At 39.4% G+C, this 18892-nt stretch overlaps 1 protein-coding gene across 3 annotated transcripts in view; it reads right to left on the bottom strand.

The window, feature by feature from the left end:
- Positions 1 to 18892, bottom strand: part of pdss2 (prenyl (decaprenyl) diphosphate synthase, subunit 2) — a 179343-nt gene that overhangs the window by 22050 nt on the left and 138401 nt on the right. For all 3 annotated transcript variants that reach the window (XM_072552602.1, XM_072552611.1, XM_072552609.1), the window contains 2 exons: positions 13720 to 13851; positions 1406 to 1441 (listed from right to left, as the gene is read on the bottom strand). In XM_072552602.1, the coding sequence (XP_072408703.1) occupies positions 1406 to 1441; positions 13720 to 13851 (168 nt within the window). The remainder of the gene's footprint in view (positions 1 to 1405; positions 1442 to 13719; positions 13852 to 18892) is intronic.

Raw genomic sequence — 18892 nt, 5'->3', positions numbered from 1 at the left:
TCTCTCTCTACAGATGCCACCTGAATGTCTGAGTTTCTCCAGGATTGTGTGTTTGTTTCAGATTTCCGACATCAGCAGTATTTAGTTTTTAGTCCTAAGTGTATATGTTAGTTCCTTCAGGATTAACGAAATCTTTCATTCACAGCGCTAGATGTAGTTCACATTAGTTTTATGAAATATGCATCATGAAAATGTTCAAGGTTTGCTTTGAAATGTTATGCAGTTTTTTTTTGCCCTGTCATTGATGGTTTGTGTGCACATAAAGGAGGATAATAATTGGTTTCCCTTTCATCCTCAACCACCGCTTCCTTTGGAGTCTTTTTACTCTAACCAACCAATTCTCTCTAAAATGAGTTGCCATTAATTCCAGCAGAGGCCACTGAATTAATCTTGTGATTAAAATGCAGAGTAAGACTTTCCTCCATTACATTACCCAAATAACTCTTGAAAGATCTTTTGTCACTCTCAGGTGATTTGGAATTTCTTCCTAGTTTAACCATCATGATTCATAGTTCAATCGTGATGCTCATGAGATGGTTCTTCCCTGTATCATCTCTCCGGTTTCAATGTTTCCCATGTGAGCTAAGTGAGCATGGATGCTGCACAATTCCACACAAGGTCTGCTCCGTCACCTTCCCTCAGACTAAAACCAAATTAACAAAGCCCAGACCCATCAACAAACCTGCAACCTTCTTGGGTCTGCACAGCTAAAATAGGCATGGTACATATTTGCTGTGCATTCAGAAGGAATCTTATGTGTTTTATTGTTTGTCAATGTCTACTCATTCCACTATCCTTTAAAATGGTTTTATTAGGAGATGGAAAGGCACAAGAACAACAATACACAGCAAACAGAAGTTCCCACCTTAAGAAAAGGCAGCTGGAGTAACAAATTGATGAGTTCTACCATGTCTAAACTTGCTTGCTCGTTAAACAAGACTGTCAGGCTGAAGGAACTGTAGGCTGTGAAAACAGTGACAGAACCTAATGACCCTTCTAGTTATTATTTAGAATTAAATACCTGATCACATACATACAAACTAATACTCTTTGATTAAGAAGCATATTATTAGTGTTGTTAAAAATAGATGTGAAGGTGAACCTTTTGTCTTGTACTCATAGGATTGAAACTCACACAAACCAACTTTAGAGATGAAACAACAATTTACATAACATAATCTAGTCCTGACCAGACAAGGTGAAAAGCTCCAACTTTAGATGTCTTTTTCGCAATGTTCAAGCCTTTATTACCAAGAATTCATCATTTCAATATATAATTACTGAGAAATATTTGTCCTTTATTGTGTGTAATTGAAACCTGTTGTGGGATGTCAAAAAAAGCAGAAGCCAATTTTATTTATTTAATATACATCAATTACAATATATCAAAAACTTGAGGACCTACCTTGGCATAATCAGCTTGCTTACCATTTACTTTAGCCTAAAAATCAAAGGAAAATAGATAAATAAGTATTTGGAACCATTCTACTGGAAATTATTTAACAGCAAAACTATATGTTGGCTAATTTTGTTTTAATTCATCATTACTTATTCTCTGAAAAATTCTGGAGAACATAAGGTTGCATTGACTAACATTTCTAATTGTAATGTTGATGCAAATTTGAGAAGAAACTGTGGATGCTTGTAATCTAGAGGTGCTATGAAACTCTAGTTTTACTTCTTTGTTCAAATTTCATCAAGACTTGAATATCATGATTTGAACACTCCACAAAATTCCATATGAAAACTCGGTTTACAGAAAATGCATATTTTAAACAGCTGCTGTTTGGATATTATCAAATCTAAACTTTGATACAGCGCATTGTACTGGAGCTTTTGATTTGTAGAACGTTGCTATTCTGAAGGAATGATTATATGTCATTTGAGAGAGTCTCAACTGTACTCATCCATTGCTACAATTCTTTCTTCAATCAAAAGCAGGATTGGCTGAGTTACTGCAGACCTGTTAGTATCACTGTCTGAATAATTCACTTCTGCAGGGTAGAATTCACTTGGTCAATTCTCCTCTCCTCCTTCCCCATCCACAAAAGAACTCTGAGCTTTCATAGATTAGTGAATTAAAGCTAATCAAATAACTTCAGTTTTTGCTATTTGTTTCACACAGAATTGAATTCAAGACTCAGTGTGTGGAATCCAATTCAGTACAGCTGGGACTGTTGGCAATCAATGCAGTTTCAAAAGTCACTCTTCAAAAGATACGAATAAAATTTGAAGTAAATAAGTCCTTCTTCTTGGATCGTTCCTCAAAGGCTGAGTATGACTTAAGTAACATCATACACTGCCCATAAACATTTCATACTACTTTAGCCAAATAATTCATTTTTCCTCGTAATTTGTTTTTTTTAAAACAAGGAGAATTAAGTACAATTGGAATCCAATGCTAAACAGCAACTTATCACCTTGTATAGGATGGTATCCCACACTTTTAACCAAACTGCTGGTTAAAAGAACGGCAAAGCTCTCCATTGTCCAATTAAAAACTTTGGTGGGGTAGCTGGGCTGGTGTCAGAAAGCTGGAACTTAAGTTAGTTCAAATATTGAGCATGGTTGGAGTTCTGGTTGGAGTGAAGAGTTCCTCTCCATTAGGCCTCATTACACATAACATGAGAGAATTTGATGCCAACAAAGAAAGAAGAAAGCAGGGATTGTATTCTAACTGGCGTCTTTCATTTTGTCAGAAGGCCCCAAAGAGCTTCATAGTCAATGAACTACTTTTGAAATGAAGTTTCATTATAAAGATAAATAAATATGAAATCATTTGCAGCAAGATTTCACGAAAAGTAATGAAACAATAGAATTAATTGATGTTTGGTGATGTTGATCAAAGAATAAATGTTGGTGAACACTGGGATAGTTGCTCTACTTTTTGTAAATAGTATTGCTTTGTTTACAATCGGATGTAGCTTGGTTAAAAGTATCACCTAATGCTGTGACATTCCTTCACACTAAACTGAAGGATCAACCTCAATTATGGGAATGAAGCATGAAATGTATATGTTCCATGACATGGTTCAAGAACCCTTGACCTGATGACATGAATGCATTCCATTTAAAGAATATATATAAATATATATTTATATTAGTTTTCTTTGGAACAGTAACAACTTCTGTTAAAAAAATGTGAGTATTGCAATATCATTTAAAACAGTGAAATTGTACATGAGTCTGGATTTTATTTTTAAAAGTCTGCCATTTACCTAACTGTTTATTAACACACAGTGAAACACAGCACCAAGGAAACCGGCATAACAGTTTGGCTTAATAAACTTAGAGAATTAAGTTACCACTTTGAGTATGCAATGAACCTGGTGTGCTGGGTGTACATTACTAATTATCCTGAAATGCCAAGCTGTCATTTTCCGAATTTGAGTTGCATTTTATTGTTATGAAATTATTTATAAAATATCCCTCTGTGACTTTCCAGATGGGATGGAATTAAGACATTTCGTATAATACATAGTGAAATATCTTATGTCCAAGAATCTGGAACACACACTCTCTCCTGGTAAAAGTATCAGTCAGTCTGACATACTGCACAGAATAGAAGCTGGCGCAGTTTAGTTCTTACAGGCTGCAAGCTTCAAGATTGGCAATCTCACTTAGAAAGGTCATAGGATACTAGTGTGGGAAATGGAAATGCCATCCTGAGTGTGCTCTCCTGATATCAGAGATAAAAGACATTGAAGGGACATTATTGGGAAAAAGTACAGGGAACTCTATATGCTACCTAGGCATTCTACATCCGTTCCAAATATTTTCATACTTACAGTCCATACCCAAAATCCAACATGAGTTCTATTGCACAACACCAATTATCACCTTGATCATTAGCAAACTAAATGTTAATTGACATGGGTAAAATAAATAAGATAGATGGTTCTCTTCATTCTTTGAGTTTAGCTCAACAGCCATATCAAAAATAGATAGAATAACTGCATTTATTTAAAACCTTTAACATTGCAAAGGTCCTAAGATATTTTCAATAAGCAAAATTGATTCAAGTAGTAGAACATGAAAAATTAAGGCAGTGGCTCAAAACAAAATCAAAGTTAAGGTTTGATGTTGCCTTTGAAGTAGGACCACAAACACAAGACAAACATTTTATTTTGAGAGGTCCAAAATATTGGGTCCAAACAGCTGAAGGTTGTCCCACCAATCATAAGATGACATAGAAGAGAAAAGGAGAGAATGCAAGATCAAAATCAGATAACCAAAAGTTAAGCACAGACACATTGGGATCAAGGAGGAAATGTTTCTCTGTATCTTCTCTATGAAATCCTTTCAAAATCCCAAATGGCCTCCATCAAATCACCTGTAAGTCTCATACATTTGATGGAGTGCAGTATTCCCTTAAAATGTAAACCTTGGTCTTGACAATATTCTGGCAAATTTGCTCGACATTCTTTCCTAGGTCATACAATCTGTTCTAACCACTGCTGTCCAAAAGGGTCATGAAATGGTTTCATTTCAGCTTGCTTTCGGTACTTTTGGCTCCCATATTCTAGATAAGATGTTACAAGGGAGTCAGTTGGAGACCCTTTCATGAGCTGCTCTCCTGTGAGGTGTTGATAAAACCTAATGGTTACTTCAGGGTGCCTTGTGTCTTAGCATTAGCTTCAGCATCATCTTCCTTCCCCTGAGTCATTATTATAATGAAGGGCAGACAGCAAGGGGTGGATTGCATGGGGACAGGGGGAATGTGGGTCAGCCAGGATATTATGACCCTTTGGTGATCCATGCCCAGCTCCTCCTCTCTCTGCCCCACTTTATGCTCCTCATTTCATTCTTCAAGAAATCTGTTTTCTTTGGACTTTGATGCTCTATCCACTGCCCTTTGACATTCAATTACATCAGGATGACTGAAAGCCCAGGCTGAATAGAACAGATTGAAAATAACCATATTAACAAAAACTGCACTGGGCTCACCACATAAATATTGTGGCTGCAAGAGCAGGTCAGAGGTTAGTAATTCTGTAGCGAGTAACTCAACTCTTGTTTACCCAAAGCTTGCACACCACCTATAAACCTCAGCTCAGCACCATGGTGGAATACCATGCACTTGGCTGGATGAGTGCAGTTCAACAGTTAAGAACTCTGACATCATCGAGGATAAGTCAGCCTGCTTTATCCATCGCTTTCAACATTCACACCCTTCAGCCCAGTGGTAGCAGTGTGCACCATCTACAAAATGCCAAGGCTCCTTCCACAGCATCTTCCGAACCCATGGTCTCTTTCACCTAAAACAACAAGGGCAGCCAATGTATGGAGTACCAATACTTAAGGCTTCTCTTAAGGTTAACATGCAGGGTCAGTTGGCAGTTAAGGTGGCAAATGTAATGTTAGCATTCATTTCAAGAGTGCTAGAATACAAGAGTAGAGACGCACCACTGAGGCTGTATAAGGCTCTGGTTAGACTGCATTTGGAACATCAAAAGCAGTTTTGGGTCTCATATCCAAGGATGGATAGCATTGGAGAGGGTCCAGAGGAGGTTTACAAAAATGATCCTGGCAATGAAGAACTTGACACATGAGGAATGGTTGAGGACTTTGAGTATGTACTTGATGGAGTTCGGAAGAACGAGAGGAGACCTCATTGACATATAGAGAATACTGAGAGGTCCGGCAAGAGTGGACATGGAGAAGATGCTTCCACCAGTTGGAGAGACTTAGACCTGACGATATAGCTAAAAGTGAAGTAACAACCCTTTAGAACTGAGATAGAGCATATAGATGTACAGCACAGAAACAGACCTTTCAGTCCAACTTGCCCATGCCGAACAGATATCCTCGATAAATCTAGACTTGTTTGCCAGAGTTTGGCCCATATCCCTCTAAACCCTTCCAATTCATAAACCCATCCAAATGCCTTTTAAATGTTATAATTGTACCAGTCTCTGCCACTTCCTCTGGCAGCTCATTCCGTGCACATACCCTTTGTGTGGAAAATGTTGCCCCATGGGTGCCTTTTAAATCTTTCCCCTCTCACCTTAAACCTATGCCCTCTAAGTTTTGGACTCTCCCACCTCAGGGAAAAGACCTTGTCTATTAACTCTATCCATGCCCTTCATGATTTTATAAATCTCTATAATGTTACCCCTCAGTCTCTGACACTCAGGGAAAATAGCTCCAGTCTATTCAGCCTCTCCCTATAGCTCAAACCCTCCAACCCTTGCAACTTGGTTGTAAATCTTTTCGGAACCCTTTCAAGTTTCACAGTAGCCTTCCAATAGCAGGGAGACCAGATGAGAAGGAATTTCTTCAGCCAGTGTGTGTTGCATCTGTGGAACTCATTTCCACAGAAGGCTGTGAAGTCCAAGTCTTGAGTGTATTTAAGGCAGAGATAGATTCTTGGTTAGTAAGGGGATCAAGGAAATAGGGAGAAGGCAGGAGAATGAAGCTGAGAAACGTACCAGCCATGATCGAATGGCGGAGCAGACTCAGTAGGCTGATTGGCCTAACTCTGCTGCTATATCTTGTGATCTTGTAGCATTCACAAGCACTGCTCCAAGCCTGACATCGTTGAATTAGAACTATTCTGCTGCTTCTTCTGGGTCAGTGCTCGAACTCTATTCCTAACAGTACTGTGGCTGCCCTGCACCACAGTTCAAGGCAACAGCTCACCACTACCTTGAAGGTCAGATAGACATATTTTAGATCAGTTGGAGAATCGAATGTCATGGAGAAAGGGCAGGAAAGTAGATGTGAGGATTCAAACCAGCTATGCTTCTTTCAAATGATCGAAGCCAAATGGCCTACTTCTCTTCCTATTTTTTCTAGTCTTCTCAACTGGCAGTAAATACTAGCGTAGCCTCCAATGTGCACCTCCCATGAGCAAAAATATTAAAACATGTCTATCACCAACTAATGAACTACTGGTAGATCTGGTCTCAGCCTTTGTTGCTTGCTAAAGAATTGAAGTATTGGAGTCTTTTACATTTTTCAATTTAGTTGAGGCTGATATTGAATTGAATTGAATTTATTGCCACGTGTACCGAGGCACAGTAAAAAGGTTTGGCTTGCGAGCAATACAGGCAGATCACATAGTTAAGTAGCATAGATAAGTAAATAATAGGTAAACAGCGGTAAAAACAAAAACACGGTCAGGTGAATGTTAAGAGTTTGTGGGTCCATTCAGTATTCTAACAACAGTAGGGTAGAAACTGTTACAAACCCAGTTGGTGCATGTGTTCAGGCTTCTGTAGAGGTTGCAGAAAAACATTGCCAGGGTGGGATGGATCTTTAAGAATTCTGGTAGCCTTTCCTTGATAGAGGGCCTGGTAGATGGATTCTATAGATGGGAGGTTACTTATGTGATTGTCCAGGCCGAGTTCACCACTCTCTGTAACCGTCTCTGATCTTGAATGGTACAGTTGCCATACCAGGTAGTGATACACCCAGATACAATGCTCTTGATAGTACACCTATAAAAGTTGGCAAGAGTATTCGCCTTCATGCTAAATTTTCTCAGCTGCCTGTGGAAGAAGCAGCGTTGTTGGGCCTTTGTAACCAGTGCATCCACATGAAGAGTCCAAGAAAGCTTGTTGCGGATGACCACTCCCAGGAGCTTGACACTCTCCTCTCGTTCCACCTCTGTGTTGTTAATGTGTAGGTGGGCATGAGTAACATCCCACCGAAAGTCAACAATGAGTTCCTTGGTGTAGAATGCTGTAGATGATGTAGAACGCCCAGTTAAATACAGTATTAGAGGGTTGGTGTCTGACAGGATAAGCCAAACTGATTCCCCAACTTTAAAACATTAGTAGGAAACAGAGAGGTGGAAAAGATTAAGTAATAGGGAGAAACTTGAAGTACAATGTAAACTGGAACAGAGTAGCTGTAAAGATAATGGGCCTGCTTGATGAAACAGAAGACTATTAAGAATGAATGCTGAATTGTGCAAACTAACCTAAGAACCAATAAGACAACTCCACTGACTAAACACTGGCTTCTTCAACAGTGGGACATTGGAAGTAATGCTGGACTGCTCTGGTGATCATTCTTGACTTTGCTGATGCTGTTGAAATATATCTTTGATTCGGATTAGGGTCAGTGAAACTTATCTGAAAATGAAACTTTCCTCCAAATTGGGAAAACATTTTAAAAATTACAGGGGCAGTTAAGCCATATCAGACCTCCTCATGATTGTGTACTTGTCACAGATTTAGTTTGAATTTCTAGCTCCTTAATCTATTCACATTTTAAGAACACCATTAAACTTTATCAAGGATGATGTCTTAGGGTTAATTGCCTCTAATAAGAACATAATCTCTCCTGATACAATTCATTCTCAAGGTGATTCACAGTAATAAAGATTCACCGTACCATTGGAACAAATGATTACATAGTACTGCTTTCTGAGCACTAATTAAAAGCTGTTGAAGACCAGGTGGAATAAGACATTATTATGCATACACAGCAGGGACCTTTCAATAAAACCATATTGAGGTTCTGTACTCACCGATATCTGCAAACCTGGGAAGTGCACTGCTTTTACTATATAGTGTGCATGCTCCTATTAAAACAAAACTACCAGCTCACTTGCATTTTCAGGTACATGAAAAGCCAGAAGAGTTGTGTGCTACTTTTAATTGCTTCAGATTTGCTTGACAGAATAAGCATTATACTGTGTATTTACATAAATTAAAGCATTCTGCAATTTTTGTATACAGAGGAACCTCGATTATCTGGCATTTGATTATCTGAATAATCGGATTATCTGACAACGTTTCAAGGTCCTGCTCTTCGGCCGATCTATGTTATCCGGCATTCGATTAACTGAACAAAATACTACCCGCCCATGTCCTTCGGATAATCGAGGTTCCTCTTGTATGTGATTCCCCTAAAATGAAGAAAACCTAGAGGCAACATTGCCCACACATTCTTATTTCACAGCAAACAGAATAGACTGGATACGATGGAGGTCTTCCGAAAACAGGATGAAGCACATACTAGCTCCATTATCTTTGGTACATGTAAAAAGATTGACCACTGTTTGAAATAAAACTAAAGATTAAGCAGTCTGGCAAATATATTCAAATAGAGCAACCTCAATAAACTAGTTACAACAAATCCCCCACGTATGCTGCAATTTCAAACTACTTCCCTACTTATACAATTTCGCACTTCCTATATTGTAGAATTCTATAGCAGCAGGGTCTGCCATTTGACACACTGAACCTATACCAGCTCTGCCAGAGGGATATATATTTAGCCCCATCTCTCCCCTAATTTTGATTTCTTGACTTGATTTCTCGATTCAAGCCACGGATTCTGGGAAAAATATTCCATGCCCTCTAATCTTCAGCCTTTCAGCGATCATCTTAAATTTACGCCCACCAGCAACAGATGCAAAGATCAGTGTAAGTAATTTCCCCTAATGACTGTACTTTTAAAAAAAAATCCATGGGATGTAAGCATCGCTGACTGGGCCTGCATTTATGACCCATCTCCAGTTGTCTTTGAGAAAGTGGTGGTCAACAATCCCTTTGACATAGAAGACAATGTGATGCTTTGTCACTGGTATCAATAGATATTCTTACATGACAAAATGACTGACATTCTGAATTAGGTAGACATTGAGTTTTGAAAAATATAACACACTCATGAAATTTGTAAAAATACATTACAGAACATTTTGATTGAATATTAACAGAATTACTAAAAATATTCATCGTCTCATATCATTTTCCATTTGCACATTTGCATAGACTTTGTATTTGCAAAATCCATTCCATGTCAAGTACTTAGCACGAGGACAAACATTTCAAATTGGAAATTACTGGAAGTGCAATTGGTATAAAACTTCCTCTACACAATCTTCCACTCAGATGTCTCAATACCTGGAACAAGGATTGATGTTTCTGATTGCAGGAGATCAATCATCTCAGCGCCAGGACGTCTCTGCAGGAGTTTCTCAGGGTAGTGTCCTAGGCCCAACTATCTCAAGCTGTTTTAATGATCTTCGCTCCAACATAAGATCAGAAGTGGGCACACTCATTAGTGATTGCACAATATTCAGCAGCATTCACAACTCATCAGATACTGAAGTAGTCCATGTGTACATGCAGCAAGATCTGGAGCATGTTTGGGCTAACAAGTCGCTAGTAAAGTCATGCAATACAAGTGCAAAGTAATTACCATCTTCAACAAGAAAGAATCCTTGACATTCAATCGCATCATCATCATTGAATCCTCCACAATCAAAGGCCTGGGAGTTTACCATTGACCCCAAAACTGCAGGGAATAAGTCACCTACTGACTCTCCAAAGCTTGTTCATCATTGACAAGGCAGAAGTCAGGAATGTGATAGAATAATCCCCAATTGCCTGTATGAGTGAACTCCAGCAACACTTATATTAGATACCAGCCAAGTCAAAGCAGACTACTTGATATGCACTACAGCTACAAGCGATCAATGTACCTCCAATCAATGCTCAGTAATATCAATGCATACCACTTAAAGATGCAACTGCAAGTTCCCCTCCAATCCACTCACCATCCAAACTTGGAAATAGAGCGCTGTTCCTTCAGTGTCACTGTGTCAAAATCATGGAACTTCCTCCTTAATGGCATTCTAAGTACCCTCCTTAAAGGTAATTACACAAAATAGACTGTAGTTGACCTTCTCAAGGGCAACTAGGAATGGGAAACAAATGAAGTTCTAGCCTGTGATAATCACACTAATGAAAAATACACTTTCAATCCTCCTATTTCTCAACATTCATTCTTTGTAAGCACTCAGCCCAAAGGTTTCCAGTTTCCAGCTCCTCAGTGTACTATGACTGAAAAGATTGATGGTGAACCTTCCTGATGTTCTTCTGCAGCAACTGCACCAAACCTCAGCCTGTCCTTCAGCAAGCTAGTGTTAGGAAGTGTTCTCAAGCCACATCATCATGGACCACTCCAAGTGTTAAGTGTTAAGACCATGCTGTGCCACCTGTCATATGACACACAAAACCATCTTTGATCACAAATCGATCAGGAAAATGGTCAGGGTGTAATACCTTGGACTGTGCAAGACTGCAAAACTCAGTCAAAAGAAATAGTTTGCAAATAAGTCTTGAGTAGACCAAAGTGGATCTTCCACTGAGTCCATGAAATCCCAGGTGCTGTTGATCTTTGTCTCAGTGGACATCCCTAGGAACAGATTGTAGAACACAGAGCCACATGTCACAAAGCAGTTCAGGATGCACTTCAACAGAACCCACTGCATTTCTTTTCAGAGCTTCTTTCCAAATGCAAATTCCATAAGGGCATGGAGCATCGTCTCCTCACCCCAACCCACAACCACCTTGAGGGCAATGCATAGAGGGGATGAGAGTCCAGGCGTGTGGGAAGGATCTGATGAGAAGGACCTTTCTGATCACCAGCCAACCCACACCTTGGTGCTTGTTTTGCAAGTCATGGTGATGATTCATTCCACCAAATTACTTTGCCAATCTGTTTGAGGAACCATTTGGCAGGGTCTATCATCTCCTCTTCCCTTAGGGCCTTGAGGATTTTACACACTGACCACTGGATAGACTTGTGATCAAAGATGTTTTTCTGCAAAAGGGACAGACGGTATGACATGGTCTTACCACATGGAGTGGTCCATAGCAACACAGTCAGACATATCCCTCATTACTCGGATAATGTACTCACAGTGTATGTACTCGGTGCATGCATACTGACAGCTTGAAGCAGCTTATACAAAGGTGGCCATTACAATGAGGGTTGTGTTTGATGCATTGTCTTTTCATTATCTAGGGGTTTATACGTCATGTCCTTGTGAACATAACCCATCATTGACCACCAGATAAAACAGATTATGGCTCTGGTGGTCACCACAATGCAGGAGTGAAGAATGGGCCAGACATGTGTCACATACAGCAACACCAAGAACATCCCATTTTTGCTGACCAGGTTCTTAACCACAACAGAGAGGGAATGTTGCTTTTGTTTGATCATGGCTACTTGCTCCTTCCATTTCTTAGTACACATCTCAGCTCTTCTAAGCTATATCCCCAACATCTTCAGGTATTCGGAGTCGACAGTGAAAGGGACAAAGGATCAGTCATTCCAACTCCCTAAGAACACGGCCTTACTCTTGACTGAAAATCTTCTTACCCAGGCACTTGATCAGCTCTACAATTTGCTGCCAATTTTTGGCTTTCAAATCAGTTAAGTGAGTACCTATATTGACAAGCTAACTATTAATACAGGTAAGCGGATGTTTAGGAGTAATTTAAATGAATGTAGCTAATGCCTGGGCAACTGTGACAACATTTTAACAGTAAGTACACATTAACTGCACTCCATTCACACCTGGAGCAAAGTGGCCCTAACTTAATTGATTTTCTGAGTGACAGTAAGTAGCCCTTTTCCCGAATGCTGTTCAAATCAATATATTAACGTCAACAAATTTCGTCTCCTTCAATGGGATTCAAATGTAGACACCTTGTCTACATTTTGCTTCCATTTTGAGAGAGTTTTTTTTCCAAATACCAGGTTTGAAACACAAGTGAAAACCACAGGAAAAAAAAATCCAAGTTCCTTCTGGCTTCAGTAATGGGATAACGTTGAAAGTTGGTTCAGGGAGTACACTTCAATTATTTGTTCTTAATGTAGCAAGCCTTGCTTAATAAAATTTTGAATGCATCATTTAATATTGCTACAGAGAAATAGCAAGAATGTTAAGCGAGTTTCATTAATAATCAATGAAAATGTATACGAGTCAGGGTATGGATAATTACATGATGTAAGCAGGGACACAATCAGGTTTAATCTTAGAATCGCACAGCACAGGAGGCCATTCAGCCATCACATCTGTGCAGGCTCCTTGAAAGATCTATTCAATTACTCCTGCTCTGCTCTTTTCTCATTGCCCTGTAATGTTTTTTCATTCATGAACTTAAGTAGTTACTGACAGATATTGAATCTACTTCAATAGCACGTTAAAGCAGCACATTCCTAATCATAACACACTGTGCAAAGTCATTCCTCATCTTCATCCTATTTTCCAGTTTCTTTAAACCCATGCCCTCTGGGGAATGACTTAGCCACAACCATCCTTGCACAATTTTGTGCATACACAGACACAACACTGACTCCAAGGATTTCTCCAAAGATTGCACATATTACCAATTGGCGTGATATTGCTGAGCTAATATAAAGGCAGATTCCCTGTTCCTGATTGCTATATAATGATTTTTAAAGTGTTTGTTAAGGAACTCCACTGTGAGACTCCTTGCAGTTAAACAGCCTGCTTACCACTTACTCTCTGGGTTCTCAAGCGATGTGTGGTCATTCCAGCAAAGCCATCTGTCGCCCATGTTAAGAGTCAGCCCCTTACGGAGTGGAGAAAATTGAATGATGGAGAGTGGGTTATTCTGAACAAGTCTAATGTTTGAAAGATTCTAAATGGACTGCTTTTTGTTCAATGTTCTATAGTATCGTGCTTTAAATCTGCAGGATAAGGACATACATTCCTATCGCAATGTACTGAGTAAAAAGAATATAAAATATCAACAAAAAGATTCTGTAAACATTAAGAGTCAGCTAAATTCCTAACCAGAACTTCAAGCCTCAGGAGTTTGAAATAGGATTTTCAGACCTGACTTCCAGCAAGGACTGTTGCCACTTTCTAATGAGACCTGTGTTCCTAACTTTCATTTTATAGCTTGATAATATAACCTGCAAATGCCTCATGAACCATACCTTTTTAAGTTGATTAATCCAAGTATCTCGACCTGAAGTCTCCTGATGTAAGATGACTGGAGCAGAGTTCAAACAGAAAGGCATCGTGTCACAAGAGGCTTCCGCAACAAACGGCTGAAGGTCAGAGTTCAGCTACAAAGTCACAACAATAAAATGCAAATTGTGAGGATTTAGAAGGGTGAATATGACAGATTTTTAAAAAAAAATCAATCAAGAATAAAGCGAAATAAAAAACAAAACTTCAGTCAGCAGCTCAAAACCACTATTTAGTGAAACAGATGTTCGATGGGCTGCATCAAACAAAATGTCATAATTGTGAACAAGATAACTGTGTCAGTGAAAATTGGTGGAGACAATTTGTGGGAGATGATTTTTGGTTTCCAGGGTCTCCTTAGGTCTAAAGATTAAAGTTAGAAACTGCTCTTGAAGCAGGAATCTGTATACTCCTTCTGTATCTCCATCAAAGGATATAGAGTCATCAAGATGTACAGCACAGAAACAGATCCTTTGGTCCAATTCATCCATGCCAACCAGATATCCCACTTTAATCTAGTTCCATTTGCCAGCACCCGGTGCATATCCCTCCAAACCCTTCCTATTCAAATACCTATCCTTTTAAATGTTGCGATTGTTCCAGCCTCCACCACTTCTTTTGGCAGCTCATTCCATACAAGTACCACAGTCTGAGTGAAAAGGTTGCCCCTTATGTCTCTTTCACATCTTTCCCCTCTCACCCTAAATCTATCCACTCTCGTTCTGGACACCCCATCCCAGGGAAGGGACTATTATCCTATCCATGACCCTCATGATTTTGTAAATCTCTATAAGCCTCTGATGCTCCAGGAAAAACTGTTCAGCCTCTCCCTATAGCTTAAATCCTCCAACCCTGGCAACATCCTTGTAAATCTTTTCTGAACGCTTTCAAATTTCACAATATCTTTCCGATAGGAAGGAGACCAGATTTGCACACAATATTCCAACAGTGGCCTAACCAACGTCCTGTATAGCCGCAACATGACCATCCAACTCTTGTACTCAATACTTTGACCAATAAGGGAAAGCATACCAAACACCTTCTTCACTATCCTATCTACCTGCGGCTCTACTTTCAAGGAGCTATGAATGTGCACTCCAAGGTCTCTTTGTTCAGCAACACTCCCTAGGACCTTACCATTAAGTATACAAGTCCTGTTAAGATTTGCTTTCCCAAAATGCAGCACCTCGCATTTATTTAGATTAAACTCCACCTGCCACTCCTCAACCAATTGGCCCATCTGACCAACATCCCATTGTAATCGGAGGTAACCTTCTTTGCTGTCCACTACATCTTCAATTTTTGTATCATCTGCAAACTTACTAATTGTACCTCTAATGCTCACATCTAAATCATTTATATAAGTGATGACAAGAAGTGGACCCAGCACCGATCCTTGTGGCACCCCACTGGTCACAGGCCTCTAGTCTGAAAAACAACCCTGCACCACCACCCTGTCATCTACCTTTGAGCCAGTTCTGTATCCAAATGGAGAGTTCTCCCTGTACTCTGTGAGACCTAACCTTGCTAATCCGTCTCCCATGGGGAACCTTGTCGAACACCTTACTGAAGTCCATACAGATCACATCTACTGCTCTGCCCTCATCAATCCTCTTTGTTACTTTTTCAAAAAAACGCAATCAAGTTCGTGAGACATGATTTCCCATGCACAAAGCCAAATACATGTATATCCTGTCCCTTAGGATTCCCTCCAACAACTTGTCCACCACCAACGTCAGGCGCACTGGTCTACAGTTCACTAGCTTGTCTTTACCAGCTTTCTTAAATAGTGGCATCACATTAGCCAACCTCCTGTCTTCTGGCACCTCACTGTGACTATCGATGATACAAATATCTCAGCAGGAGGCCTGGCAATCACTTCCCACAGAGTTCTAGAGTACATCTGATCAGGTCCTGGAGATTTATCCACTTTAATGTGTTTTAAGACATCCAGCACTTCCTCCTCTGTAATGTGGACATTTTTCAAGATCTCATCATCTATTTCCCTACATTCTATACCTTCCAAGTCCTTCTCCACAGTAAACACTGAAGAAAATGGGAGTGTTGGCTACTAAAGTAGTATTCCTTCATTCACTGTCCTTCTTCCTCCAGTAGCTGAGTTTAACCAAACTCAAAGCCTGCAAGTTTTGGATTAACTGAACAAGTTTTGGATTAACTTTTACCACACATCAAAACTCTTGTTTAAAAAAAAGAGAAAACAGTACAATGACAGCCAAAGAAAACTTGTATACAGGCACATATTTGTACAGCAGAAACATAAATTTCACTCCAAGATAAACACAGTCCTCATTTCTATGGAACTATACTGTTGTAGCTTCACCGTAATTGGGCCAAACTTCTGGAACTCTCTTCCTAAAAACACTGTGGTGTTCCTGCTCCCTATGGACAGCTAATTTAAGCACATAGCTCACTATTACCTTCTCAAGGACAACAAATACTGGCCTAGCCAGCAACAGCCACCATCAGTTGAATAAATGAATTAAAACTAATCTAACAAAAACATTCAGAGAAATAAAATTCCACTTCTGCCATAATACATTTCACCCCATCACCCTTTTATAAACTATCAGGGACACAGTGGCATAGTGGCAATGTCACTGGATTAGCAATTGAGAACCCCAGGCCAATGTTTTGGGGACATGGCCTTGAATCCCGCTATGGCAGATGGTGAAATTTGAATTGAGTAAAAGCTGGCCCATGACCATTGCCAATTATTGCAAAAACCCATCTGGGTTATTAAGGACCTATAGGGAAAGAAATCTGCAATCCTCACCTGGATCAACAGTACATGCAGCTGTGATTCACAAAGGTGGTCGACTCTTAACGGCCCTCTGGGCAATTAGGGGGCCCAGTGACACCCATATCCCATGAACGAATGAAAACAAGAATCTGTCCACCCCAAAACATTATTGAACAAATATACAGGAAAGAATTTAACTTTGTTTCTTCAGCTAATTGCTATTGTACTCTTGAAAGCCAGATGATGAAAGGAGTTTAGATGGAAAAATAAAAATGGGGAATTGAATACAGCTTATTTCATTTATTTATGTGAAACTAAGCGATGTTGCCTGATGTCCACATTTTCTCTCACACGCTCACCCCGAGAGGTCGCCTTGGCCTTCTCTTACCTTTTTGTCTCTTGCTCTCTCCATCCCTCCCACATTTCCTTCTTTTCTCTCTCTCTCTCAGACAGATACAGTCTTAACCACATTACTTGCACTGGATCTGCTGCCATGTTGGCTTGCTCCTCTCCAGTCTCTCTCTCTCCACACATACTGCAGCTGTGGTTTCTCCAACCAGTAGGGTTCCCTCCTTCCCACTCTTGCTGTTCCTCTCATTGTAGACTCTGTTTCTGGAGGAGCAGCAAGATGGACAGCAAGGGAACCGGTGATTAATGAATGCCCAACATGGGACAGTAACATTTCCAGTTGAAGGAGGAGAACCTCACAGATTTGATCTATACTGCACTTGCTGGTCCTCTAATGAAAGCCTGCAACTCTCACCAGCCTTGCCTCTGTAAAGGTTCAGTTCCAGATCATGCAGGAACTGTCACGTTGATAACATTACATAAAACTAAAATTCCTTGAATTTTTCACTCATCTCCTTTTCTGCAGCTAATTGTAATGTTCCAAGGACTGATTTCCCCACAACCCCCAGTATTTTAAAATGCATCACATCTATCAGGGTTGATCAGTCCTTTTGGATAGGAAGATCCACCTCAATTTTCCTCTCACTGTTCTCCATGGCTGCCTGCAGAACAAGCATGCAGTTCAGGCCTGACAAGATTCAGTGACCACACCAATGACAAAGTGCCTCTCTACACTCAGCAGGCATTTTTGACACCTGTATCTGCAACGTCCAATTTATAGCCTATTCTAATTTGATTAGTTTGGAATATTTTAAAGTTAATTTCAATGCTTATGAATTATCGTTGACTCAAATGTCCAAATTATAAAGTGAATATTTCCCACCATTAATTTCTGTGGAAATTTACTTGTACAATTTTACAAGATTAGTGGTGCAATTACCTTATTTGCATTGCAAATTGGGACAGTTTAACACATCATTATTTATTAACTGCACCATCAGAATTCTAGACTATTTGACTGATAGTTGTCAACATTTTGTATTAAATTGATGTATTTTTGTAACACAACCTACCTTCCTGTTAAAGACATATCAGTGCTAAGAAGCTAAACTATCTATAAAAACTATCCATTGATTAGAAATATTAGGTTAACATCCACATTGTCAGCAAACCCAATAGAGCACACCTGATGCACTTCAACAGTGTTTGTGCTAAATTATCATTCATTTTTTTCTTAAGAGTTTGAAATAACAGCCAGCCAACAGACTACAATAATGAACATAATGCAACATGGAATAGTAAATTCTGCTCCCATTAGTAGTCAGAAAAACATTTCTGTAATCCTTACAGGAATGAATAGGCCCTTTCTTACTGTGTAATAGCACTTAAATCAAAATTGCAAGTGATTCAATTTTTTTGCACTGAAGTCACACGGTGTTAGATTGCTCAAATAAAGATATCAACCAATTTGTTTCGGTGAAAAGGCTTACTTTGGAGGAATGGATGTTTCTATAAAATGTACACACTCTCAACATGTTTAGTTATCAGAAGAGAAGCAGGTAAGGGAAACAAAGAATTTTTGAAGGTTAAGGATAAAATAAAATGATTCAAGTAGAAGCCCAGGCTTAACATCAGGAGTTGGGATGCTTTTCAAAACCATAACTCAGTAGAAAATTAATAAACATTTGGAAAATGTGGAATTATGAAGAAACACCAGCACATACTTGTTAAGGGCAAATCAAGTTTAACTGATATTTTTGAGTTCTTTGATGAAGAACAAGACTATTGATGAGCATTACGTAGTTGATGTGGTGCACATAGGCTTCTAAAAGGTATCGGATAAAGTTCAACAGAATAGGCTTGTAAGCAGAGTTGAAGCCCATGGAATGAAAGAGACAGTGGAAACATAGGGATTATTAAAATACAGATTGTGGGAAGATATATAGGAGGTTCCCAGAATCACGTTAGTTTTTTTTCTGCTCTTTTGAAGCAGATCAATTAGCTAGAGTTTGGTGCACCTGGCGCAAATT

The sequence above is a fragment of the Chiloscyllium punctatum genome, chromosome 3 (assembly GCF_047496795.1).
Source record: "Chiloscyllium punctatum isolate Juve2018m chromosome 3, sChiPun1.3, whole genome shotgun sequence".
Classification (NCBI taxonomy): Eukaryota; Metazoa; Chordata; class Chondrichthyes; order Orectolobiformes; family Hemiscylliidae; genus Chiloscyllium; species Chiloscyllium punctatum.
The sequence above is the reverse complement of the archived record's forward strand: the minus strand, read 5'-3'. Positions and strand labels throughout refer to the sequence as shown.